At 58.0% G+C, this 21,107-nt stretch overlaps 8 protein-coding genes across 8 annotated transcripts; 4 read left to right on the top strand and 4 right to left on the bottom strand.

Annotated features, from left to right (window-relative positions):
• Positions 1 to 659: 659 nt before the first annotated feature.
• SPSK_07300 (uncharacterized protein) lies at positions 660 to 2,463 on the bottom strand (the record flags this gene model as incomplete). Its single annotated transcript, XM_016733964.1, has 3 exons — positions 660 to 977; positions 1,075 to 1,980; positions 2,044 to 2,463. 3 exons carry the CDS (start codon positions 2,461 to 2,463, stop codon positions 660 to 662), a joined length of 1,644 nt encoding a protein of 547 aa, XP_016590829.1.
• Positions 2,464 to 3,899: 1,436 nt separating this feature from the next.
• Positions 3,900 to 4,193, top strand: SPSK_08179 (uncharacterized protein; the record flags this gene model as incomplete). The annotated part of the gene is made up of 1 exon (XM_016734817.1): positions 3,900 to 4,193. The coding sequence occupies one exon, from the start codon at positions 3,900 to 3,902 to the stop codon at positions 4,191 to 4,193; it is 294 nt and encodes a 97-aa protein (XP_016590828.1).
• Positions 4,194 to 4,738: 545 nt separating this feature from the next.
• SPSK_07999 (uncharacterized protein) lies at positions 4,739 to 5,362 on the top strand (the record flags this gene model as incomplete). Its single annotated transcript, XM_016734651.1, has 1 exon — positions 4,739 to 5,362. One exon carries the CDS (start codon positions 4,739 to 4,741, stop codon positions 5,360 to 5,362), a length of 624 nt encoding a protein of 207 aa, XP_016590827.1.
• A 796-nt stretch (positions 5,363 to 6,158) lies between these two features.
• Positions 6,159 to 7,571, top strand: SPSK_07518 (uncharacterized protein; the record flags this gene model as incomplete). The annotated part of the gene is made up of 5 exons (XM_016734179.1): positions 6,159 to 6,267; positions 6,340 to 6,708; positions 6,883 to 7,031; positions 7,079 to 7,366; positions 7,425 to 7,571. 5 exons carry the CDS (start codon positions 6,159 to 6,161, stop codon positions 7,569 to 7,571), a joined length of 1,062 nt encoding a protein of 353 aa, XP_016590826.1.
• Positions 7,572 to 8,394: 823 nt separating this feature from the next.
• Positions 8,395 to 11,670, top strand: SPSK_06943 (uncharacterized protein; the record flags this gene model as incomplete). Its single annotated transcript, XM_016733613.1, has 1 exon — positions 8,395 to 11,670. One exon carries the CDS (start codon positions 8,395 to 8,397, stop codon positions 11,668 to 11,670), a length of 3,276 nt encoding a protein of 1,091 aa, XP_016590825.1.
• Positions 11,671 to 12,167: 497 nt separating this feature from the next.
• On the bottom strand, positions 12,168 to 14,024 carry SPSK_07281 (uncharacterized protein; the record flags this gene model as incomplete). The annotated part of the gene is made up of 1 exon (XM_016733945.1): positions 12,168 to 14,024. The coding sequence occupies one exon, from the start codon at positions 14,022 to 14,024 to the stop codon at positions 12,168 to 12,170; it is 1,857 nt and encodes a 618-aa protein (XP_016590824.1).
• Positions 14,025 to 15,562: 1,538 nt separating this feature from the next.
• On the bottom strand, positions 15,563 to 17,107 carry SPSK_07446 (uncharacterized protein; the record flags this gene model as incomplete). The annotated part of the gene is made up of 1 exon (XM_016734108.1): positions 15,563 to 17,107. One exon carries the CDS (start codon positions 17,105 to 17,107, stop codon positions 15,563 to 15,565), a length of 1,545 nt encoding a protein of 514 aa, XP_016590823.1.
• A 756-nt stretch (positions 17,108 to 17,863) lies between these two features.
• Positions 17,864 to 19,429, bottom strand: SPSK_07435 (Cytochrome P450 family protein; the record flags this gene model as incomplete). The annotated part of the gene is made up of 1 exon (XM_016734098.1): positions 17,864 to 19,429. One exon carries the CDS (start codon positions 19,427 to 19,429, stop codon positions 17,864 to 17,866), a length of 1,566 nt encoding a protein of 521 aa, XP_016590822.1.
• Between the last annotated feature and the right edge of the window lie 1,678 nt (positions 19,430 to 21,107).

The raw sequence follows: 21,107 nt of genomic DNA, 5'->3' as shown, positions 1-21,107 counted from the left end.
AGCAACTGTAAGCGTCTGCAGATGGCGGTGAGATAGAGTCACGGCGCATTGAGCTGCTGGTGATCATAAGACGACCAAGCGGTGGTTTTGCCGAGACGGAGATTTTGGCCCCGCAAACGGTTTATTGCCGGCCGCAGGATTGCGACAGTATCGCGTCACAGCGACATCGCAGATGATAAGATGACATTGCACATCGCTACTGTTATGACACCAAAAATTCTGTAGGTGCTTGCTTCCAATTGGTCGTAATTGGTTTGGGCGGTATATGTAGAGATAAACTGTGAACGGAAGCCGTTGCAAAAGTATCGTCTAATTACACATGACAACATACTTGTGCTCTAGTGGTGCCTCGAATCTCCACGGTTATACCACCTCTCATTTCGCATAGCCTACTTACATGGTACTGTGATATGGCAGTGTTGCCAGTCTACATGAGAATATTTCAACGTTTAGGACTTCCCCGAAATCCCACTCGACACCTCGACGCTTCCTCGACACTCTCACCACATTCAATGAGGCCAATCTCGTCCAAATGCGTATGCTTCTCCGTGATCAAATAACAAACAACGTCAAGACATTCTACACACTTGTGTAGATATATGGATCCTTTTTTGCATGACCTGCAAGGCTGTCTCACGCCGCCACGTTCGTCTCCTCGTCTACACCGGATGCGGCACGGGAAAGGAAATGGGCCGCACAAAACAGGTCCAGTCGGCGTGCAGCAGGCACTTGATGTCGTAGTCCTGCAGAAAGATGCACTTGGTCTCGTGGACGCCCTGGGACCGGCCGGCGCGGAGGCAGTCCTGGCTACAGTAAAAGGCCGAGTAGCACCGGAGACAGCCTTTCTTCAGATATTCGTAGCCCTCAATCTGGCGACGGCACACTTCGCAGAGCGTGGGGCCCTTGTTGCCCGATGGCCAGACGGCGTTGAAGCTGTCGACGAGCTGGAAGAAGGACGAGAGGGGCATTTTCACAGTCTGTGGAGAGGGACAAGTCGGTTAGTCGAGAAACGCCTTTTTTTGTTACATGCCTGTCGACTTGTACGAGAACAAACACCAACCAACACAAACTCACCTTGGTCGCGCTGACCGGCACCTTGTGCTTGAGAGTCAGCTCGCGATATTCGTCGCCCGACCAGGTCTCGTACATGGCAATAAAGGTCTGCCCGGGCAGGTAGAGACGCGCGTCAATCCACTGGCCCTCTTTGTCCGGGACCACGCAAAAGGCAGCTTCCTTGCCGTCGTCGTCGCGCGTATAGATGGTCCACACCGGCGCAGGGACCACGCGGACAATCTCGCCCGCATAGGCCCAGTGGCGATGGAAGATGGGCATGAGGCTGGCGTCCTCGCCGTCGTGGAATACGTAGTTGACCGTGTTGTTCACGGGGAGCCGCATCAGGGGAAGAAACCGGGCGCGCGCGGACAGGGGCGGCACCCACTCGGCGCGGGCCCACACCCAGTTTTCAAAGGCGCGAAAGTCCCGGTTCCAAATGCGGCCCCGCCGGACGGGCCTGGGCGCGTCGGCCGGCACCGGCTCGATCCACAGGCTGGTCTCGCCGTAGGTCGGCTCAATCGCCGGGTTCTCGATGACAGCCTTGTAGTGAGCAATGGACGGATCGTCCTTGCCGCCAGTGACCTCCAGCTCCTTCATGACGGCGCGCAGAAACGCACAGCCGCGCTCGTAGTCGCCGTTGCGGAGGCACACGTTGGCGCCCGCGAGGTAGGCGCTGCCGAGCTCCTGGCCGACAATGGGCATGTCGGGGTCCTTCTTGAGGGCAACGAGCGTACGGATGAGCCTCAGCACCCGATGCGGCAGCTGGACGTCTGCGCCGTTGCGCATGCGCGTTGTAATGTCGTTGGTGAGGTTAATGCTCCGCTGCACGAGCGCGTTGAGCGCCGCCATCTCCATCAGGGGCAGCTGGCACGTCTTGCAGTCGCAGATGAAGCGAAAGTCGCCCCGCAGGATCTCGCCGCGGGCCAGCTAGGCCTGGGTCGAGTCCAAGTACGACACGGTGATCTCCTCGCCCGGCTGAATGGGGCGCACGGCATGGACCCGCAGACGCCCCGTCGACGCGTTCCAGCTCCAGAACGCGTTTGGCCGGCAGTCGTGGTTGAGAAACGACGCATGCGGGAAGTACCCGACCTGGGCATCGGTGTCGCCCCTCATCCCCATGACAATGCCCACCGTGCAGAGGATGCCGACCAGCTGTTCAGCCGGGGTCGTGCCGTGGTATACAGTTTCCAGGGCGCCCAAGGTAGCACGCTCGTCGTCGTTGAGATGGACTGCTTTTTCGAGCACTTCGCTCATCAGGTCTTCGTCATACGGCGGTCCCTTGTGCAGCACGGGTAGAAGCTTGTCGAAAACGAGCAACGGAGCCTCGTTCAAGATGCGGGTACCTTTGGCAATGGAAGCCGTGGCAACGAAGCCATGCCCCTTGTTGAGGATCGGACAAACTTTGTACATTGTTGCCGAGGAAGATGAAGCCTTTCGGCCGGCGTGTAGAATTCGGCTTTGTGTTGTATGTTCCGTGCCTATAAATAAGTTGAGGGTGAATTCAAAGGTAAGCAAAGACGACAGCTGAAGGGTAGTGTCAGAGGCAGTTTTGTTGGGAAGAAATCACGCCAGGAAGGGCAGCAAATTCAAATCAAATATACGCACGTAAAAGCACGATTGTCGTGGAGTACAGGAAGCACACACACCGCACACACGAAAAGCCGAATATTCTCGCACCCGGCGAATCCTCGACCAGAGCGTAGAACTCCCTGCGCGTCCCGTGTTCCCGGGTCGAGTACTAGTGCGACGTCCGGACAGGAATGGAAGGAGCGATGCCTCTCCCCCACGCACTTGCTTCGCTTGTTTCTCTTTTTGGGGGTTCATTTTGTGCCTATAGAGACAGTTCCTGTGAGAGTCTCCACTTCCTATATGTGTTGTCGGCGTAAGAGCCCTCGCGCCGTCGATGAGTACCTGCAGTCATCTCGATGCTGGTGGGTGATGGCCCTCCCAACGAGCCCCAGTCATCATGCCTTGTTGAGCCACAGACTGGTCGTCGTCTTGACATGAATTTATGCTATAGACGGGACATCTCGATGCTGATCTATTGTCGACGGTTGGTTAACGGTCTGTGAGTCGTATCTTCCTATCTTGGAATGTCAAGTTTCTTCGTGGACGGATGGTTTTAACAAGAAACTAAGAGTGTCAACAGGGGCATAGGCTCGCTGGACATGAAACGATCCGATACCATACTCGAAGAATTCCAACAAATGCCAAATACCAAATGCAATCCAAGTTTGCAGTCAGCCGCCATGGTGGATCATTGCACATGGCGACAAGACTTACCTATATACAACGTATCCGACTGGATGTCCGATGGGCCGTAGATTGGTGATCGGACAACCAGTGTGCTTGCGTCAGACGCGACGAGCTGTCGCCAAGCTCTCTTAGAAGGGACATCTTTGTACCGAACAGACACCACCTGTCGACCCGAAAAGACTGTGGATGGAGGGCCATAATCAATTGACGGTGGTATCTAGCGGTGGGTGTCAAACGAGAACAAAACCTACAAACGACGAGAAGTAAGAGATCAATGACGTATTTCATTGCACACGGCCCACTATCGAGGACGATAATCTACCTTTCGACAAACGACAGAATAAGATTCGTGGCATGTTACATTGACAGGTTTTTCCACCGGCCACGTCTTGGCAGCCGTCGCATATACTCTCGATTGAAGAAGCTCGAATGGCAACAAAGGCTGGTAGGTACAACAGAGCCGCCCAAGGACCACGGCACGCACCCGGTCAACTGATGCTCGTTTCGTTGTGCCTAGCACTCGATGATAGGTATTGGCATCTCCGGCATATTGCAACCACTGCGATGTAACACGCGTCACAAAGTCCATGATGCCTGGAGTGGTAGTCTTGATACAGGGTGCCATCACCTGCACAACGGGATCTAAATCTACAAGCATCTGCCGCAAAGCCACCCACGACTGCTCCAACGGTGCCCAGAGCATGTCACTCACATTAGACGACACACCGTATCGCACACTACAAAAGCACCTGAGATGCTACACTCTAGACGGGTCCGCGCGGCACCGGGAAACATTGTGTCGGGGTGTAGAGCCGTACGACGCGCGTCCTGCGCCTGGGGTCGAGGCCCAGTTCGCCCTATCACCGATGGAACGAGTCCGGTGACTGGACAGCGGTTGTTCGCCGAGACGATAAGCGGCTGCTGGCAGGGCGCAATTGCCAAAGCCATTGAGGCAACGCAATCTTTGGCAACTGATAGTTACAGACGCCTAACAAAGACAACGTTGGATTGAGAGTGAAAGTGGGATCGCGGTGCAGAAGACAAGGACGACAGAAGAGGCGACGGCGAGCTACATTCGTCCCCAGAGCCTTGGAACATACAAGTCCCAGGTAACGTGTGAAACCAACGAGTTTTCTTATCGTGCGTTGGAACGTTGGAGAAATATACGGGTGGTCGCGGTCGCCTCGTATTGTTAAATTGAGGTGCCGTCCTTCCGCCGCAACATATTACGTTTTCATGATCCTACGACCAACAACCGGGTGAAAGACAAGTAAGCCACACCACGTCGGCTATCACGGCAAACAACAAAGTATTAATGTACCTATAAAGGAGGGCCAAACCACATACGCCCTTTGACTGAAACACATCTAGCACGGTGCGATTACCACGACACATTGCCCATATCGTCTCGTCAGAAAACTAAAGCATGATGTCACGGCAAAGACCACATTGGATCTTCGTTGTCCAGGTTTTCCTTCTCTCGGCGACCTTGTCGGCCACGTCGGCGCTGGCCCTCCAGATCAGCCCCAATGGCAGCTGCGGCGGCAACACCGGCTTCACCTGTGTTGGATCGAAATGGGGAGACTGTTGTTCGGGACACGGCTTCTGCGGCAACATCGACGCCTACTGCGCTCATGGGTGCGACCTATCCGGAGGCACGTGCAATCCCGGCCAGGGGACGACCGGCGTCCCGCTTGCTCCAAGGCCGACGGACGGGGCGGACAACGCGTCATCGTGTCGGTTGTGCCCGGCCTGCCCCATCTGCATGTCACCGTCGCCGACGCCTGTGCCGTCGTCGTGTCGGAGGCTTGTCACAGCAACGAGTTGGGAGACGGCGACGACAACAAAAACAGTGTTCAAAGCGGCCAATGGAACAACGATGGAGTCAAAGACTGTGACCGTGACGGCGACGGTCACACAGGCACGCACGCAGACGCTTGTCCGCACACAAACACGGACGGTGTTTTGGAATGGAACCGCCAACGCCACCTCGCCAAAACGCGCCACAACCATGCCACCGCTGACAGCAGCGGCCCTCCCTGCCGCTCCGTAGCTGAGGATCAAAGTATCTGGGGGGTCGACCAGCGGATGTGTGATATCCATCAGCAGCACTGGCTACGACGCGACGTTCTGTGATCGGCTGGTGCAGGTCATGTACTCCAAAATCGGTACAAAATGCGCCAGATGCGTTGTTACGAGTTCGGGCGGATATTGTTTGTGTCTTGGTGCTAGGCGAGGGCCATCAGCAGGGCTCTGGGGTCTGGGCCTCGAATCACAGGGGATGAGCGCAATGCAGGTCAAAGACAGCCCCGTACGGTCCTTGCTGTAATCGTTGTCTGTGGCATTTCTCCAGATCTGCAAACGGGGCGGGGCCATCGGGAAATCCACAGACCAAGCTGCGGGCCGGAGGGCAACAACGGAGAAATTCCACAGGGCTGTGCGTATGTAAGTAGTGACCATGGCGTGACGTTGGATGAGGGGCAAGCTGCCGGCTGGCCCAACTGGATCATCGACATAAAAGAGTAGAATATAGCACGGGATATGAATGAGCAACATAGAGTGCACTGAATAGTCAGGAGGCCCCGGGTTGGAAGGCCGAGGTGGTGGGCGATGCGCGAGTTGGGTGGCGGCGGAGATCAGTCCAAGCAGTGGTGTGCTGTGATAAGGGGTTACCAGATCAGTTTCGCATAAATACGAGTCATCTGCCCCTGTCTGTGTGCTGTAAGGTGAGGCAATAACGCCTGATTTCTGGATTCGTGTTCTGCCTTGTTATCCATCGTCTCGAGTCCTTAGCTGTTCACGTCCAATCGACATCACAACATACCATCATCCTATCACTAAGCACAGCCATGTCAGCTTCCACTTCACATCCTTCTGGCTCGACACCACTGGCCCTACCGCCTGGTGTCGATATTACAGCGTTCAACAAGTTCATCAAGGATTACCGAGAATGTCCAGGTCATCGTGTCCGCGGACCAGATTGACGACCGCTCGTACGAGGATCCCACATACATGCATGACCGGCGGTAGTGGCGCCACGCAACGTCGGCAACGTGCAGGCTATTGTCGACCCGGCCAACCTGCTGCCAATGCCGATGAGGCCCATCGCCTTTGGGAGCAACTCTGGGTACGGCGGCGCAGGTTCCCGTGTGCGCGGCAGCCTGGTGCTCAACATGGGAAAGAACATGAAGAAGATCCTCGAGGTGAACGTCGACGGCATGTACTGCCTGGTTGAGCCGGGCGTCACGTTCCAGGACATGCACAACTACTTCGTTGCGAACAACCTGCGCGACAAGCTGTGGATCGACGTGCCTGGCCTGGGCAGCGCTTCCATCCCGGGCAACACGCTCGAGCGTGGCGGCGGATACACGCCGTACGGCGACCACTTAATGATGCACAGTGGGCTGCCGTCGGGCGCCCTGGTCCGTACAGGAATGGGCGCGCTGCCAGACCCGCGCAAACCGGCGACCCCAGGCCTGCGGCCAGTCGTACCTCATCACGCTGCCATGCGACGAGGACCTCAAGCAGGCTGTTGACATCGTCCGGCCGCTGCGCCCGGTCGTGGTCTTGCAGAACCTGCCGACGATGCATCACATCCTGCTGGACGCAGCCGTCATCGGCACCAAGGCGGAGTACATCGACAAAAGGGCGTGCTGGGCAACGAAGAGCTGGACGCTATTGGCAAGAAGCTGAACCTGGCCCGCTGGAACTTTTACGGCGCGGTGTGCGGACCCGAACCCGTCCGCAATGTCTGTGGGCGGCCATTAAGGGCGCCTTCACAGCCATTCCCGGCGCCCGGTTCTACTGCAAAGACGACGTGCTTGCGAACGCGGTGCTGCGCATCCGCGACCTGACTATGCAAGGCATCCCGACTGTTGAAGAGTTGCGCTGGGTCTCGTGGCCGCACAACGGCACGCGTCTCTTCTGCTCGCCCATTGCGCCTGTCCGGGGCGAGGACGCCATAGCGCCGTACGAAGTGACGCGGCGGCGCTGCGAAGAGGCCGAGCTCGGCTTTATCGGCACCGTCACCATTGGCATGCGCGAGATGCACCACATTGTCTGCATTGTCTTCAACGAGCACGACGCGGCCCAGAAGCGACGCGCGCCCTGGCCAGATCATGGGCACGTACAACTGGAACAACAGCAGCTTCCTGCTCGTCAACGAGGCCATCAAGAACGCCGTCGATTCGAACGGCATCATGGCGCCCGGCAAGTCCGGCGAGTGGCCCAAGAACTATACGAAGGAGCATGGGATGCTGTGAGGCACTGCATCAGAGACATCTGTACGAAATACAGCGAACAGTTCATTCGCACCAGCCCACGTGTCTCATAAGGCTTTCAGCTACGGTGAAGCCGCGATGTCAACAGAAGAACACCAACCGGCAAGGAATGTGTGGGAATTTCCCGCTCGCACGTTCAACCCCGACCCAACTGAGTGGTTCAGCTTCCAGGACTAGCGCAGTCAACGCATGGCCAGACATTGTCATTGCAGGCCAGCTGGCGTTTGTTCGATTGTCTGCCAGGTTCGTTTTCTTTTGCTTGCACTGGCCCAACGACAAGGGCCTATTTGCAGCCATTGGGTGGCGATTTTGGACACTATGAGACAACCGGCGTTGGCACCTGCCAATTTGCGTTCTTTTGCGCTCCTTTCTCGCCAGGCTTGTCTGTCGTGCTGTCGTACAGCGTCACCCATCGCCCCTGCCTCCAAACAGTGCGAATTCTGAGGCCGCACCCTGCCACTTGAATGGCCAGCCAATTTCCCCGCATTTCTCCTTTCGCTCGCTAATCGTTGGTCCGTCGTTGGGTCCACGGAGATCACCGAGAAATGTGCGAATAACGAGCTGAGGCGATGAGAGCTCTGGTCTGTGAGTGTGTGTCTCGCTATGCCTTGCCCACACGCCCCTTGCCTCCTCCACTTGAGATCGGCAGTTAGACTCCTTGCCAATCTCTCTCTCCAGGGAGCACGACCAGCATCGTCATTCCCGCCTACACGAACCGACGACGTGACAACTGAATCGACATTCACGACGAACAGCCTCGGACAGAGACCGGACAACGTTAGATTGGCCATTGACGACAGCCTCCATGGAGACGTCCATCGCGGGGCCGCCGTTGGATGCGCCTGACGCGATGGGTCGGGCGGGCGACGTCTCATCGTCTGGGGCAGCAACAGCCCCGACAACAGCTGCAACCTCGACCTCAACATCGACCTCGACAGTACCCATCGACACACAGTCACGCAAGGACAATGAGGCAAAGCACAAGGGCTTTGCCTGCCTCTTCTGCGGCCGCCTCTTCAACCGCAGCGACTCGCTCAAGCGCCACTGGACAACGTGTGCCGTGCGCCGCCGCCAGGCACTGGAGACACCACAAGTCGTTCCGAAGACGCGCGGCCGCAAACCGCAGGCCTGCGACCGCTGCTGCCGCCTCAAACGCGCCTGCACCTTTACTGACCCGTGCGAGACGTGCGTCCGGAGCAAGCGGCCGTGTGTCTACACCCGGGCGGTACCAACAGCGTCTTCGACGTCGTCAACAGCAATAGCAGCAGCGGCGGCGGCGGCTGCAGTCCGAAATCCCGCGTTCATTGATACGATTGTTGTAGGCGCCGATGCCGCCGATGCCGTTGCCGTCGGACCGATGAGCACCACGTCCCCAGCATCGTCCGGGTCGGCCAGCACCGGGAGTGCCAGTGCCAGTACCGGTACCCGTAGCACCACCGCCGCCGCGGCTACCGGCTCGACCAGCACAACCGGTTTCGCCGGCGATGCCGACAGCGGGACTCAACAGCCAATCGACGCGTCTTTGCCGCTGTTTGCGTCTAACGAATTCGACTGGATCCTCGACGGCGTGGACATGGACGGTGTCAATATCAGCAATGTCAACATCAACAACATCAACAACATCAACAACGTCAACAATGTCAACAACATCCCAGGCCTGAACAACATCAACAGTCTTAACAACCTCAATATGGACATGGATATGGGACTGCGTGCTCCTAGCGGCGATCTCATGGGCGACTTCGCCGCCGGCATGAACCCTGCTGATGCTGCAGTCCCGCCATCCATCCCCATGATGTCCATGCCGGCCACAACAGCCATGCCAACGGCCTCCGCTGCAACCATAATGCCACCGCAGCAGCCTGGGTACACCCAATACACGTATCTGCAACCCGGGGCAAACTACCACCACATGCAACAGCAGCAGCAGCAACAACAGCAGCAACACGAGCAACACGAGCAACAATCTTTCCAGCAGCCCTCCGCCCTCATGCTTCGCCTCATTCGTCGGCCCACCGAGATCGACTTGTCTGCCCTGTGCGAGTTCTCCTTCCTCGAGCGCATCACCCGCACCAGCGGCCTCCTCGACTCATTTCGTTGCGGCAGCCAGGAACAGCGCCGCACCGTTGCTCAGCTCAGCCAAGAAAAGGTCATTGTGGGCATGGGCCGCGTGAGCGCGAGCGGTCTAGGCCACCGGTCCGCGTCCGGCCTCGCGTGGTCCAGCTGGTCGCCTCTTGCTCTGGCTGCGGCACCCAACGACGACGATGACGACGATCATATGCACCTGCTCGCCAAGACGCACGACATCGTGTCGCAAATCCGCGAGGTGACCTTGGCTCGTCAGAGTCTGGCAAAAGCCAACAGGACCAAGAACAATACAAGTGCAGGAAATGGAGCGCGATCCCGGGGCAAAGCCAAGGCCGACGACGGCTGGTCGCCCGCCATGGAAGCTCTCTGCTACGACTTCTTCCGACCCGCCAACATCCACAAGTGTCTCGCGCTCTTCTGGTCCTTCTGGTACCCAAATCAACCGGCCATCCACGGCCCTTCGTTCACGCCCGCTGCGGCACCAGCCATGCTGCTTGCCGCCATGGTCCTGGTGGGTGCTTGCCTGGTTCCCGACGACAGCCCCAGTAACAGCAGCAACCACAACCATCTCAGCCAGCTGCTCGGCAGCCGTGGTCGGCCGGACCAGACGGCCGTCCCTGGCCTCTGGTTTGATGCCGTCGAAGAAATGGTGTTCCGTGAAGACCACGACGATATCGAAGAGACGTACGACAACGACCATGATGACAACGCCAGCCACCATTTCGGCGCGGGCGACAATGGTGCCGAACCCAACAGCCACGAATGCGAAGACAACGACTGCGACCACGAAGACTGCACCAACACGACGACCAACATGGTGCTCGCCTGGGAAAACTCGACGCACACCGTCCAGCGCAGTGCCCAGCTGGCCCGCCTGCAGGCTGGGTTCTTGGTGTGCCTCTACCAAACCTGGAACGGCACACCCCGCGCCAAACGCCGCGCCCGCCAAGATCGCTATTCAAGTGTCATCGGTCTCGCGCGCGACATTGGCTGCTCGTCGGCTACACTGCGCCCCGTCCGCACCGATTCGCGGGAGGCCTTTGACTGGCCCGAGTACATTTTGCGCGAGTCCCTGATCCGGACCGTCTCGTACATCTTCGACCTCGACGCGGCCTACGCACTGTTTTACAGGCATCCGCCGCGCATGGTCCTGCCCGAGTTGCAGGTCGACCTGGCCTCGCCCGAGTCCTGCTTCCGTGCCGAGACGGCCGACGCCTGCTTTGCCGAGCTCGCCGCATGGCGTGCCGCCAACGCTGCCATTGCAGGCAGCGAAAAGGGCAATGCACCCATTACGATCGCCTCCGCAGTGCAGACTCTGTGCCACGGCGCCATCTCGAGGGAGATTGAGCAGGCCTTTGCCACCCTCAGCGTGCTCAACATGTTTACCATTGTCTCGGCCCTCTACGCCATGACGTTCCGCGTGGAAACGTCCCTGCTCTACACGGCCGGCCCCAGCGGCGAGGCCGCCCTCATTCAGACGGGGCTGCGCAACTGGATCCGTCTGTGGCCCTCGGCGTACCGCGACCAAGAGCTCTACGAGATGCACGCCACGGCGGCTACCATGGCCGCGGCGTCGACGTCCCTGGATACGGCGAGTGGCTGGCCGCTGGCCGTCGGCTTCATACGGCACGCGCCCGAGTACTGCCTCGTGGCGTTTGTCATTCTCGCCCGCATCCGCGGCGGCGCCAACGACGACGGCGGCGCCAACGGTACTACCTCTGGTAATGGCAATGGCAATGGTCGCCATACGACGGCCACCGCCGCCACGCTGGCGCCCGATCCGCCCGTGGTCGCACCCATCTCCAACACAGTCAGCAACGCCGTCCGCAGCAGCGGTGTCCCGAACGTCAACAGTGCCGGGTCGGACATGGCGCTGCTCAATGCGCTGGTGACGGAGTTCCGGTGCCGCAAGGCGAGCTCGTACTGTTCGCGGATGCTGCGGCAGTTCTGTCCGCCCGACATGGGTCCAGAACGGAGCGGAATTGCCATGTAGGGAGAGGAGTGGGGAAATGTTTGAAAGTTTGACAATGCCGGATCATGTCTGAGGTGACGATATTTTAGGATTTGGCTAAGACTGCTTATGAACTGCTATGGACTGCTATGGACTGCTATGGACTGCTATGGACTGCTATGGATTGTTATGGATTGTTATGGATTGTTATGAATTTGGCTATGGACATTCTTGGATTGTTTGGATTTGCCTTTCCTGAACTGGAGTTTACGGTTATTTTTGTGGGATTTACTACCTGTATGTCTTGTATGAGTCAAAATGTATGATCGTGATGTGAAAGGAGGATAGCACACAACAACTGTTCAGCTTACGCAAAGTGTATACGTGGGTGACAGTGAGAACAATGTAATGAAGACAAGCGTGTAGTTGGTATCAAGGTATTAATTATATACGTCTATGTGGACAACGTAAATGTTCAATGCTGTCATCGTTATCCCAATCCGCGGTTTCAATTGCTTCCTCGCACGTCGTGCTCGCTTCTAATCAAACACGGACGCTTTGGACCACTTCGAGCGCGCCCGAATGCGCTTGCCGTAGATGTAAAAGACAAACGGCACTGGGATCAGCAGCGTGGCAAAGCCGCCCGTGATGCTCGAGCCAGGACCGACGCCCAGATTGTGGAACAGGGCGGAGACGACGAGGGGGAACGCGGCGGCAAAGCAGGAGCGCAGAAAGGTGTTGGCGGCAATGGCCGAGGCGGCATACGTCTGGAAGGTGTCCACCAAGTAGTTGAGGGCGGCCTGGAAAATGGTGAAGAAACCAGAGCCCGTCATGACGAGCCCGAGGACGGGCGCAATCCAGTGGATGTCGGTGCGGGCGCCGGTCCAGCCCGTCAGAAACTGGCCGCCACTGAACAGCACGGAGCCCACCATCATCGGCGGCAGGCGCTTCTCGGGGACGGCGCGGTTGCCGGCGGCATGGTATGCCTTGTTGTAGAGCGTCTGGTTGTACACGTTCGCTGCGGCGCCGATGGCAGCGCCCAGCAGGAGGCCGAGGAACGGCAGGGCCGCCACCAGGTGGCCCCAGCCGCGGATCTCGCCAAAGATGATGGGGATGGCGCCGAGCTGCATGTAGAGGATGCCGTAGCAGAAGCTGGCATACAAGGCGACGAGAAAGCAAATGGGCGTCAGGAGCAGCTGGATGGGGCGCACCAAGAACTTGCTGGCCAGCTCGCGGATGCTGACGTCCCACTCCTCGAAGCGCGCGTGCAGCGCCCAGTTGCCCGTCTCGTGGCGCAGGCGGCGCGCCTTGTAGACGAGCAGGACGGGGCCGTAGGACTCGTCAATCAGCACAATGGCCACCACGAGCACAAACGCCTGCAGGATGCCCGTCAGATACTCGGTCCAGCGCCAGCCCAGCGACGGCTGGATCACCACGGCCGCCGACACAATGGGGCCCAGCACGGGTCCGCCCACGACGGCCATGGCGTAGCCCGCCATGGCGATGCCGCGCCACGCGGGCGAGAAGAGGTCGCCCAGCACGCCGCCGGTGTTGGTGACGGGCGCCGACGCGAAAAAGCCGCCAAAGAAGCGCGTCAGCATCAGCGTCTGGAAGTCCTTGGCCGTCGCGCTGCCAAACGAGAAGCACACGGCCACGAACATGGGCGTCAGCACGGCGTTGCGCCGCCCGTAGACCTCGCTAAGCGGCGCCCACAGCAGCGGGCCGACGCCAAAGCCCATCAGAAACAGCGACGTGCCCAGCGTGGCCACCTCGGCCGACACGCCGAACGCAGCCGCCACCGCGGCCGTGCCCGCCGAGTACGACGACGACGCCCACGTGGCCGTCATGGTCACAAAGCCGTAGACCATGGTCGTCACAATCTTCTTGCGCGTCGGCCAGTTGAGGGCGCGGTACGGGTCGTCGGGGCCGTCAAAGTCCACGAGCACGTCCTTGGTCGTCTGCACGCGGCCGAGCGGGTGCGAGAAGACCGGCATGCCGTTGGCTTGCGCGCCGGGCAGGCTGCGACGCGAGCGGATGCGCGACAGCATGGACTGCGTGCGCGTCACACTGGCGGCGTTGCTGGCGGTCGACGGCCGGCGGCCAGGATTGTTGCCATTGCCACTGCCACTGCCATCAGCGCCCGTAGCTTCGGCCGTCGTCCGCCGTGACAGGCTTGTGCGCGATGTGCGCGCCGTGCGCGAGCGGAACAGCACCGGCCGGTGTCCATCGCAGCCCTCTTCCGGGGGTGTCGGCGCGTCTTCGCCGTCCTCTTCGTTGTCTTCGAGCTCGTCCGGACTCAGCGCGCCGGCGTCTTCGAGGCGCTCGTACTGGTCGTCGATGTCGTCGTCGTCATTGGCCAATGGGGCCGGCTTGGCGTCTGCTTTTGGTTCGGCCATAGCGGTTGAGTCGGGTGGTGTTCTTGGTTCAATCGTGTGAGTGGACGGACAGGAATCTGTCGTGTAAATGGATGTTGGGTCGAATTGGACCAATTGACAAAAGCAGTCGAATCGCCATTGCACTATTGCAATCAAAACAGTCGAAAAGGCTTCGATGATGTTCCCCTTACTAGCTTTTATTCACAAAAAGGTACCAGTGAGAGTTCTTGCTGATCGTCGTCATGGGTGTAAACCGGCGATAAAATTTTCAATAAAATATCCGTTGTTTTCGAGGCTCGATAACCGACGTCTTTAGTACACTCACGTACCTGGTGCCGGCCGCAGGTAGCCGCAAGCCCCGGAAGTCTGCTAACAACCCAAAAAGGTGCACAAATTGCCAGCAAAAGGAACCACCGACTGAATCCGCACAGCCGGTCTTTTGTTACCAGCGCTAGTCCTAGTTTCTATGCCTTCAAAGGGCTTCGGAGCCGAGCTCGGGTACTTTAGTGCATTTGTGTGATGTTGCCTTTGAGATGGAGGTACGACAATGGAGAATGCGAGAAAAGAAGAAAAAGAAACTCGTCGGCGACAAAACCACGCAAGACGTCTCCTGTCCCGGCTATTTCCGCTCACACGGTGTAAAAGAAACACGCCGTTTCTCCGTGCGGACGGCAGTCTTCCTTGAACCTTCCTTGACGTCGGAAAAGGAAATAAGAAAGGGAGAAAAGAGACAAAAAAAGGAGCAAACAAGGTCCCAATCAGAAAAGAGCGACGAACGCATCCGCACATCACTCTCGCGACTTCGGTCTTGGCATCGGCGTCGGCAGGGCCCGAACGGGCGAGGTGTGGAGGCCCTTTTAGGTCTGTTGTGGGAACACAGTGGGTTCCGTGGCGGATGCCCCTGCTGCAAGGCTGCCCTGTGATGTCATCCCGAGCTCAAAGAAACATCTCGGTAGAAGCTTCAATCTCTTTTACGGCATGTAGCCATCCGATTGCCGCTTGTTTTTGCAGGTATGGGAACCATTTTGATTTCTACATTATGGGTTTGCGAGATGCTTTGGGGGGGATTTTTGTCCGTATTTTATGGAGGGAACGCTCTAATTGAGTAAAAATAAAATAAAAATCACATACATTTTTTATTTAATTTTTTGCTTCATGTTCCAACATTTTATTTTCTTCCCTCTGTCAGCCAATACTTTCACTATCAATTATACAAACTAAAGAACAACTCTGCTACACTGTGTCGAATGTCCACGTTCCTCCTCAATGCTCTAGATCACACATATGTTCTGCTCCAATTGACAAGTTCGTATTTACGAGCTGCTGACGTGCCCAATTCGCTCAGACATCACTATGACCATCCTTGCCATCGGACACTTTTCGCAGCTCGGCCAGAATGAGACGAGACGGACAATAACAGGAGCATCGCTCGGACATGATGTTACGTGTGTCCCGTACGTGTCCAGTTATGTTATGATCGGCCACTGTAGCATCAGCAAGCTCGGATTAAAATAATTGTGTCACACTCATTTTCACATCCTTATCCTCTTCCCGCTGTCTCACTCGTCCGGCCCTGCCAAGGGCTCCGTCGACAGAGGAATAAGCCGAGCCGACAGGTCGGGCGGTGTGCCAAACTCCCCGTCAAACGGAAACATGGGCCGCCTGATGCGCGTATGGCCCAGCCGCTGCAAGTCCTGGTCGACACCGCCAGGCGTCAGTGCCAGCATCCAGTCGGCCGCCATGGCGTACAGCTGCGGTTCGAGGTAGCCAATCTTGACGAGGACGACGTCTGCCTCGCGTGGCTTGAGGCCCAAGTCTGTGAAATCGCGCTCCAAGTGGTAGGGCTTGCGCAGATCCGTGATTATGACATAGAGCAATGTACCTTTTGGGCGCAGGACGATTTCGGTCCGTGCATGCTTGTCGCCGTGCTTGATGGCAACGACATCGCCGGTGAGTGTAATGGGCCCTGCATGCACATCGTCGATGGCGGCGCCCGCCGTAACCGTGACGCTGCTGCCGACGCCTGCGGCCACGGCCGTCCGTACCGCCTCGGGGCCTGGGATGCTGGCGTAGATGACAGTCGGCCGCTCGTCCTCATTCTTGTGCGTCACTTTCAATTCCTTGCGCTTCATCAGCTGCGTGAGCCCCCATGTCACGTCGCCCGATCCACCGGCCGTCGGGTTGTCCCCCGAGTCCGAGACAAAGAACGGTTTGGCGGCCGGCGGCGCGGCAAACGCCTTGTCGAGACATTCGTCAAGCGTGCCCGTCGGCGCCACAAAGTGGAACGCGGCACGCGCCTTCCAGAACAGCCGCGCCAGCCGCTCGGCGCCCGCGGCGACGGCCTCCGTGTGCCACCCCGTCACCACCACGGCGGCGCGGTTGCGCGGCTCGTCGGCCCACGCGTAGCCGACCCAAATGGCCGCATCGAGCACGCCCGAGAGTTCCTCGACGGCCGGGACAGCTGCGTAAATGTGCTTGGCCGGCTCGTCGCGTGTGGAGGTCTGCTCGCCCGGCAGCAGAATGGGCACAGGCACCCAGGCCTTGATGGGCCGGCACCCGGAGTGCTCCACGAGGGTCTGGACGAGGTTGCGGCACGCCCGCTCCTTGGTGTCCAGCTCGTCCTCGTGCGGCGCCTTTCGGTAGCACGTAATCAGATCGAGCATGTGCACAAGCTCGCGCGACACGTTGCCGTGCAGGTCCATGGACGCAGAGACCACGACGTCGGGGCCAATGACAGCCCGCACACGCCGCAACAGGTCCGCTTCGGAGTCGTCCAGGCCCTCGACCACCATGGCGCCGTGGATGTCGAACCAGAGACCGTCCAGATGGGTGTCCTTGACAATGGCCTGCAGTCGCTCCACAATCTCTGCTGCCAGCAGCTCGTACGCGTCCCGCTTGATCATTCCGCCCGGCAGCGCCCGCCCTATGAGTGCGCCGCGCCAGTCGGCCGCAGCGGCGAGCGGTGTGCCCGCATCCAAGAATCGGTAGATGCCCACAGCGTCGGGGCCGCGCTGTGGGTGGAAAGCCGGTGCATCGGTGCGCGACGGTGTAAACGTGGATGTTTCGCAGGCGAGGCCGGCGATGGCAATGGTAGGGCGGGGCATGGTGTTTGTGGTGTGTGGTGTCTGTCGCTGGGCGACGTGCGAGGGGATGGATTCCCTGGAAAGGTAGGTTCTGAACGTTATCAATGTCGACGTCCGGCGTCGCCTTTGTTGGCACTTGAGGAGATTCAGGGGTTGTCGTTGTCGAGTGGTGTGTGTCTGGAAAAGGAAGGAGGGGTGTAGTGTAATACGATCGGCAGGCGCGATGGGCATGTGTCTGGTGCACGTCGTATGTGTAGTAAACCAGAAGGAGCGATCCAACTCGAGAAACATTCGTCAAAGGATATATCGGTATACGGCAGGCAGTAGGCCGGCCCTGGAAGGACCTTCCTCTTTGAGTCCGTACTATCAGCCCACCTCCGCTCACGGCGCGGCGCGGAAGCGGAGATTGTTCAGCGGTCTTTCAGTGAAATGCACTGTAATTTAGGGAGCTGCAAGTAATTGGACTGAATCATCAAACTCGTCAAGAATGACGCCCATGAAGTAGAAGACGGCAAAACAAAACAACATATAGCCTTGCAATTACAAAAGGCGAGAACAAAACGCTAATGAAAAGCGCGCAGAGCTGCAAAAAGCAAACTAAAATAAAACAGAATAAAAGCGCGCGTTCAGAACCAAATCCGAGACGTCCTCCCAAATCAACATCGCTATGGGGTATCACGTAGCTGGTCAGTCTGCCGCCCGTTTTCTACCCCAACACGTCCTTCGTCTCTCTGGATTCCATGTCAGCTTGCTGCCTCTGCACTCGGCCCACCCTTGTCACTCCTTCACTGCATCCGCTCGCCGCGTGATGCGCACGTTCATGTCGCTCTGGATGAAAAAGGCCGCGTTGAACGACTTCCACGGGTGCGCCGGGTCGACGAGCACAATGTCGAAGCGCCGCAGCAGCTCCACATACACCTTGTTGAGCTCAATCATGGCAATGTTCTTGCCCAGGCACTCATAGCGGCTGCCGCCGCCGAAATCCAACATCACCGTCTGGTCCATGACGCGGTAGTGGTCTGCTGTGACGCCCAGCCAGCGCTCCGGGCGGAAGAGCTCGCAGTCGTCGCCAAAGACGGCCTTGTTGCGCATCACTGTCCAGGGCGCCCAGGCGACCGAGGTGCCGGCGGGGACGCGGTAGCCGCAGATGACGTCGTCGACCTTGGACACTTTGGGCAGCAGGCCCGTCGCGGGCGGCCACATGCGCAGGCCCTCGCGGATGACGGCCTGCAGGTAGGGGAAATTGCGGGCTTCTGCGTCCGAGATGGGGCTGCTGATGCGGCCGGCGCGCACGCCCTCGTCGATCTCGCGCTGCAGGCGCGTGTAGACGTGCGGGTTGGTAATGATGTACAGCAGCGTCGACCGGATGGCCGTGGCGGACGTGTCGGAGCCGGCAATGATCTGCACGACGGCCTCGCCCTCGGCGTCGTCGCGGCCGAGGCCGTGCGCCACAAACGAGCCGAGAATGTCACGCTTGACGACGGCGTGGTCGCCGTAGCGCGCATCCACGGCCTCGCTCGCCAGCGTCATGACGGTGCCGATGCCGACCATGCCGCGGACGTTGGGCAAAAAGGGCCGCAGGTACGGCGACTGCAGCGTGTCGACGATCCACGGCAGGATGGCCGTCGACATGAGGATGGGAACAGTGCTCTCGGTGGTGCGGATGTAGCCAAACTTGTCAAAGTCGGCGTCCAGGTACCCAAACGACTCGCCAAAGGCTAGCACCGAGATGACGTCGAGCGTAAAGAACTGCACCTTGCGCGCGAGGTCCACCGTTTTGTAAATGCCCTTGCCGCCCGTGTTCTTGGTCTTGTCGCTGGTTCCGCTCTCGCCCTCGCCCTCGCCCTCGCCCTCCACCGAGAGATACTTGTCCTCGAGCAGCTTCACAAACCCGGCCACTTGCGCGTCAATGTTTTCGTGCAGGTTGTCCACATCCTTGCCGCCGTACCCGGGCAGCAGCTTCGACCGCAGCTCGTCGTGCACGGCGTCGTCGAGCGTCGAAAACGTGCTGTCGCGGTAGGGGTCCACCCGCAGCCCGCGGTACCAGTACGCCCGCTTGTAGTTGGACCGCACGCCCCAGATGCGCCGCAGTTCGTCTGGGTCGCCGCACACCACCCAGTTGCGGCCGATGCGCGCCAGGTTGCCGTACTTTTCATTGACCGACTGCAGCGTAAAGTTGAGCTGCCCGCTGAGCTGGCCGCGCACGAGCCACAGGTCTGTCCAGGCGGCCCACCGCGGGCCCGGAATGTGACGGAGGTGGAGGTAGCTGCGGATGCTACTGGCGACGTAGTAGACGAGGGCGACGACGGCCGCGATCCCCGCGGCGGGCAACAGCCAGGCCATGAGGAGAGGTGGGGGTCGTGGGGAACGGCTGGGAGGGGGGAGACAGGAATTAACAAAAAAAATAGAAGAAAAAAAATCAATGAAGCGGGATATTGAACAGGATGGCCAGAGACGGTAGGTTACGACGTAGTGTCGTATGATGGTCAATGCAAACCGGCTGACAGAGGCTGAAAACAAGCAAGAGAGTGGAATAAGTAGGGACCTGGAATGACTGCCGATTCCCGTTTCTGTTGAGTTCAAACAACAAAAAAGTGACGAAAGAGGGCAAATCTGACAGCCGGAGAAGGTAGAATAAGAACCTAGCAGCGTTCCTTGGAAGTTGAGGCACGGCCAATGTCTGAGTTGTAATTCTGGTTTGGGGACACCGGTGGAGGATGCACCTGATAAGTCAGTTTTTGGGACTGGTCATCAAGGATGGAATTAAAACAGTCATGACAAAGAGTGTACGGAGTACACAAACGGTAAATTGGAGGACGTAAACAACAGAGAATACAGAGAAAACAGTGAACAGAAGCAGAGTACGTAAAGAAACCCGGGAAGACGGAAAGTGGAAACGTCATTAAGACAGTTTTCTGGTGTCCCTGTAACGTAACCCGCCGTAGCGGTAAGTTGCTGTGTTTGCAATGAAAATACGGAATAACCGACAAGATAAAACAACACCCGTAAAGTGCCACTTTCACCGCCGTGTGACAGACGTGGCTTGCCTTTTGTACTTTTCTGAGTATCTGTAAGTTGTGTTCCTGTCTGTTGTACGCAACACTCTGTGCTGCTGTCGTCTGGGTCTTGTCTCTCGGTTTGTCGGGTAGGAAAGGGCTGGGATTCTGATGGCACACAGAGACAATTTGTTTTACCAGGTTTGTTTTGCTGTGATCGACAAATAACAAATATTACACGTCGTTTTTGAGACGAGGGGCACTGGAGGCTGGACGATGGCGAGAAAACAAGACGAGAGAGTAGGCAAAAACGAAAAAGAGAAAGAGGAGAAAAGGAAGAGGAAGAAAAGGGGCCAAAGGAGGGGGTGCGTTGTGAAGAAGACGAAGGAGAGGGGCGAGGGCAAAATGACGAGCGAGAGTTGATAGAAATGGCGTCGAGAGGATCAAATAAAGGAGAGGAAGGACAAGAAACAAAGAGACTGGTGGGGGGGGGAATGGAGCACAAATAGACTGTCAAAGGCTGACACCAGTGCACCGGGCACGCCAGAACGGAATACGACTCTACGCCTGGCCCAAGTCCCCCTCCCTTGGACCACGGAGCCGAAAAAAAAAGAAGACAAACGGGAGGAAAGAGCCAAACAGATGGTGGAGAAGGTTTGTGGCAGGAAGCGCGCAAGATACCGTGCAGCGGAGAAGAGAAAAGGACAGTGGGCAAAGAAAGGACCTCGGATTTTGCACGCAAAAGTGGAAACAAGCAGAAAATGTGACAGCAAGCAATTCTCAGGAAGGGAGAGCAGGGGGGGAGGAGACGGGTGGGAAATAGATTGGGGCAGCTTGAAAACGAGAGAGTTCCAGTTGTCTGGTTTGACTTGTTGCACAAAAAGTTGTTCTGGAAGGGCGGACGGGCGTGCAGACGACTGCTTTTTTGAAGTATCGGCTGACAGACAACAAGACAAAATATAGATGAGGTGAAGGGGATGAGCAGACAGCACAACTTCAGCTGGTATTCGCAGCAATTTTTCGTT

The sequence above is a fragment of the Sporothrix schenckii genome, assembly GCF_000961545.1.
Source record: "Sporothrix schenckii 1099-18 chromosome Unknown Cont41, whole genome shotgun sequence".
NCBI classification, from domain to species: domain Eukaryota; kingdom Fungi; phylum Ascomycota; class Sordariomycetes; order Ophiostomatales; family Ophiostomataceae; genus Sporothrix; species Sporothrix schenckii.
This window is presented reverse-complemented; position numbering and strand designations above follow the sequence as displayed.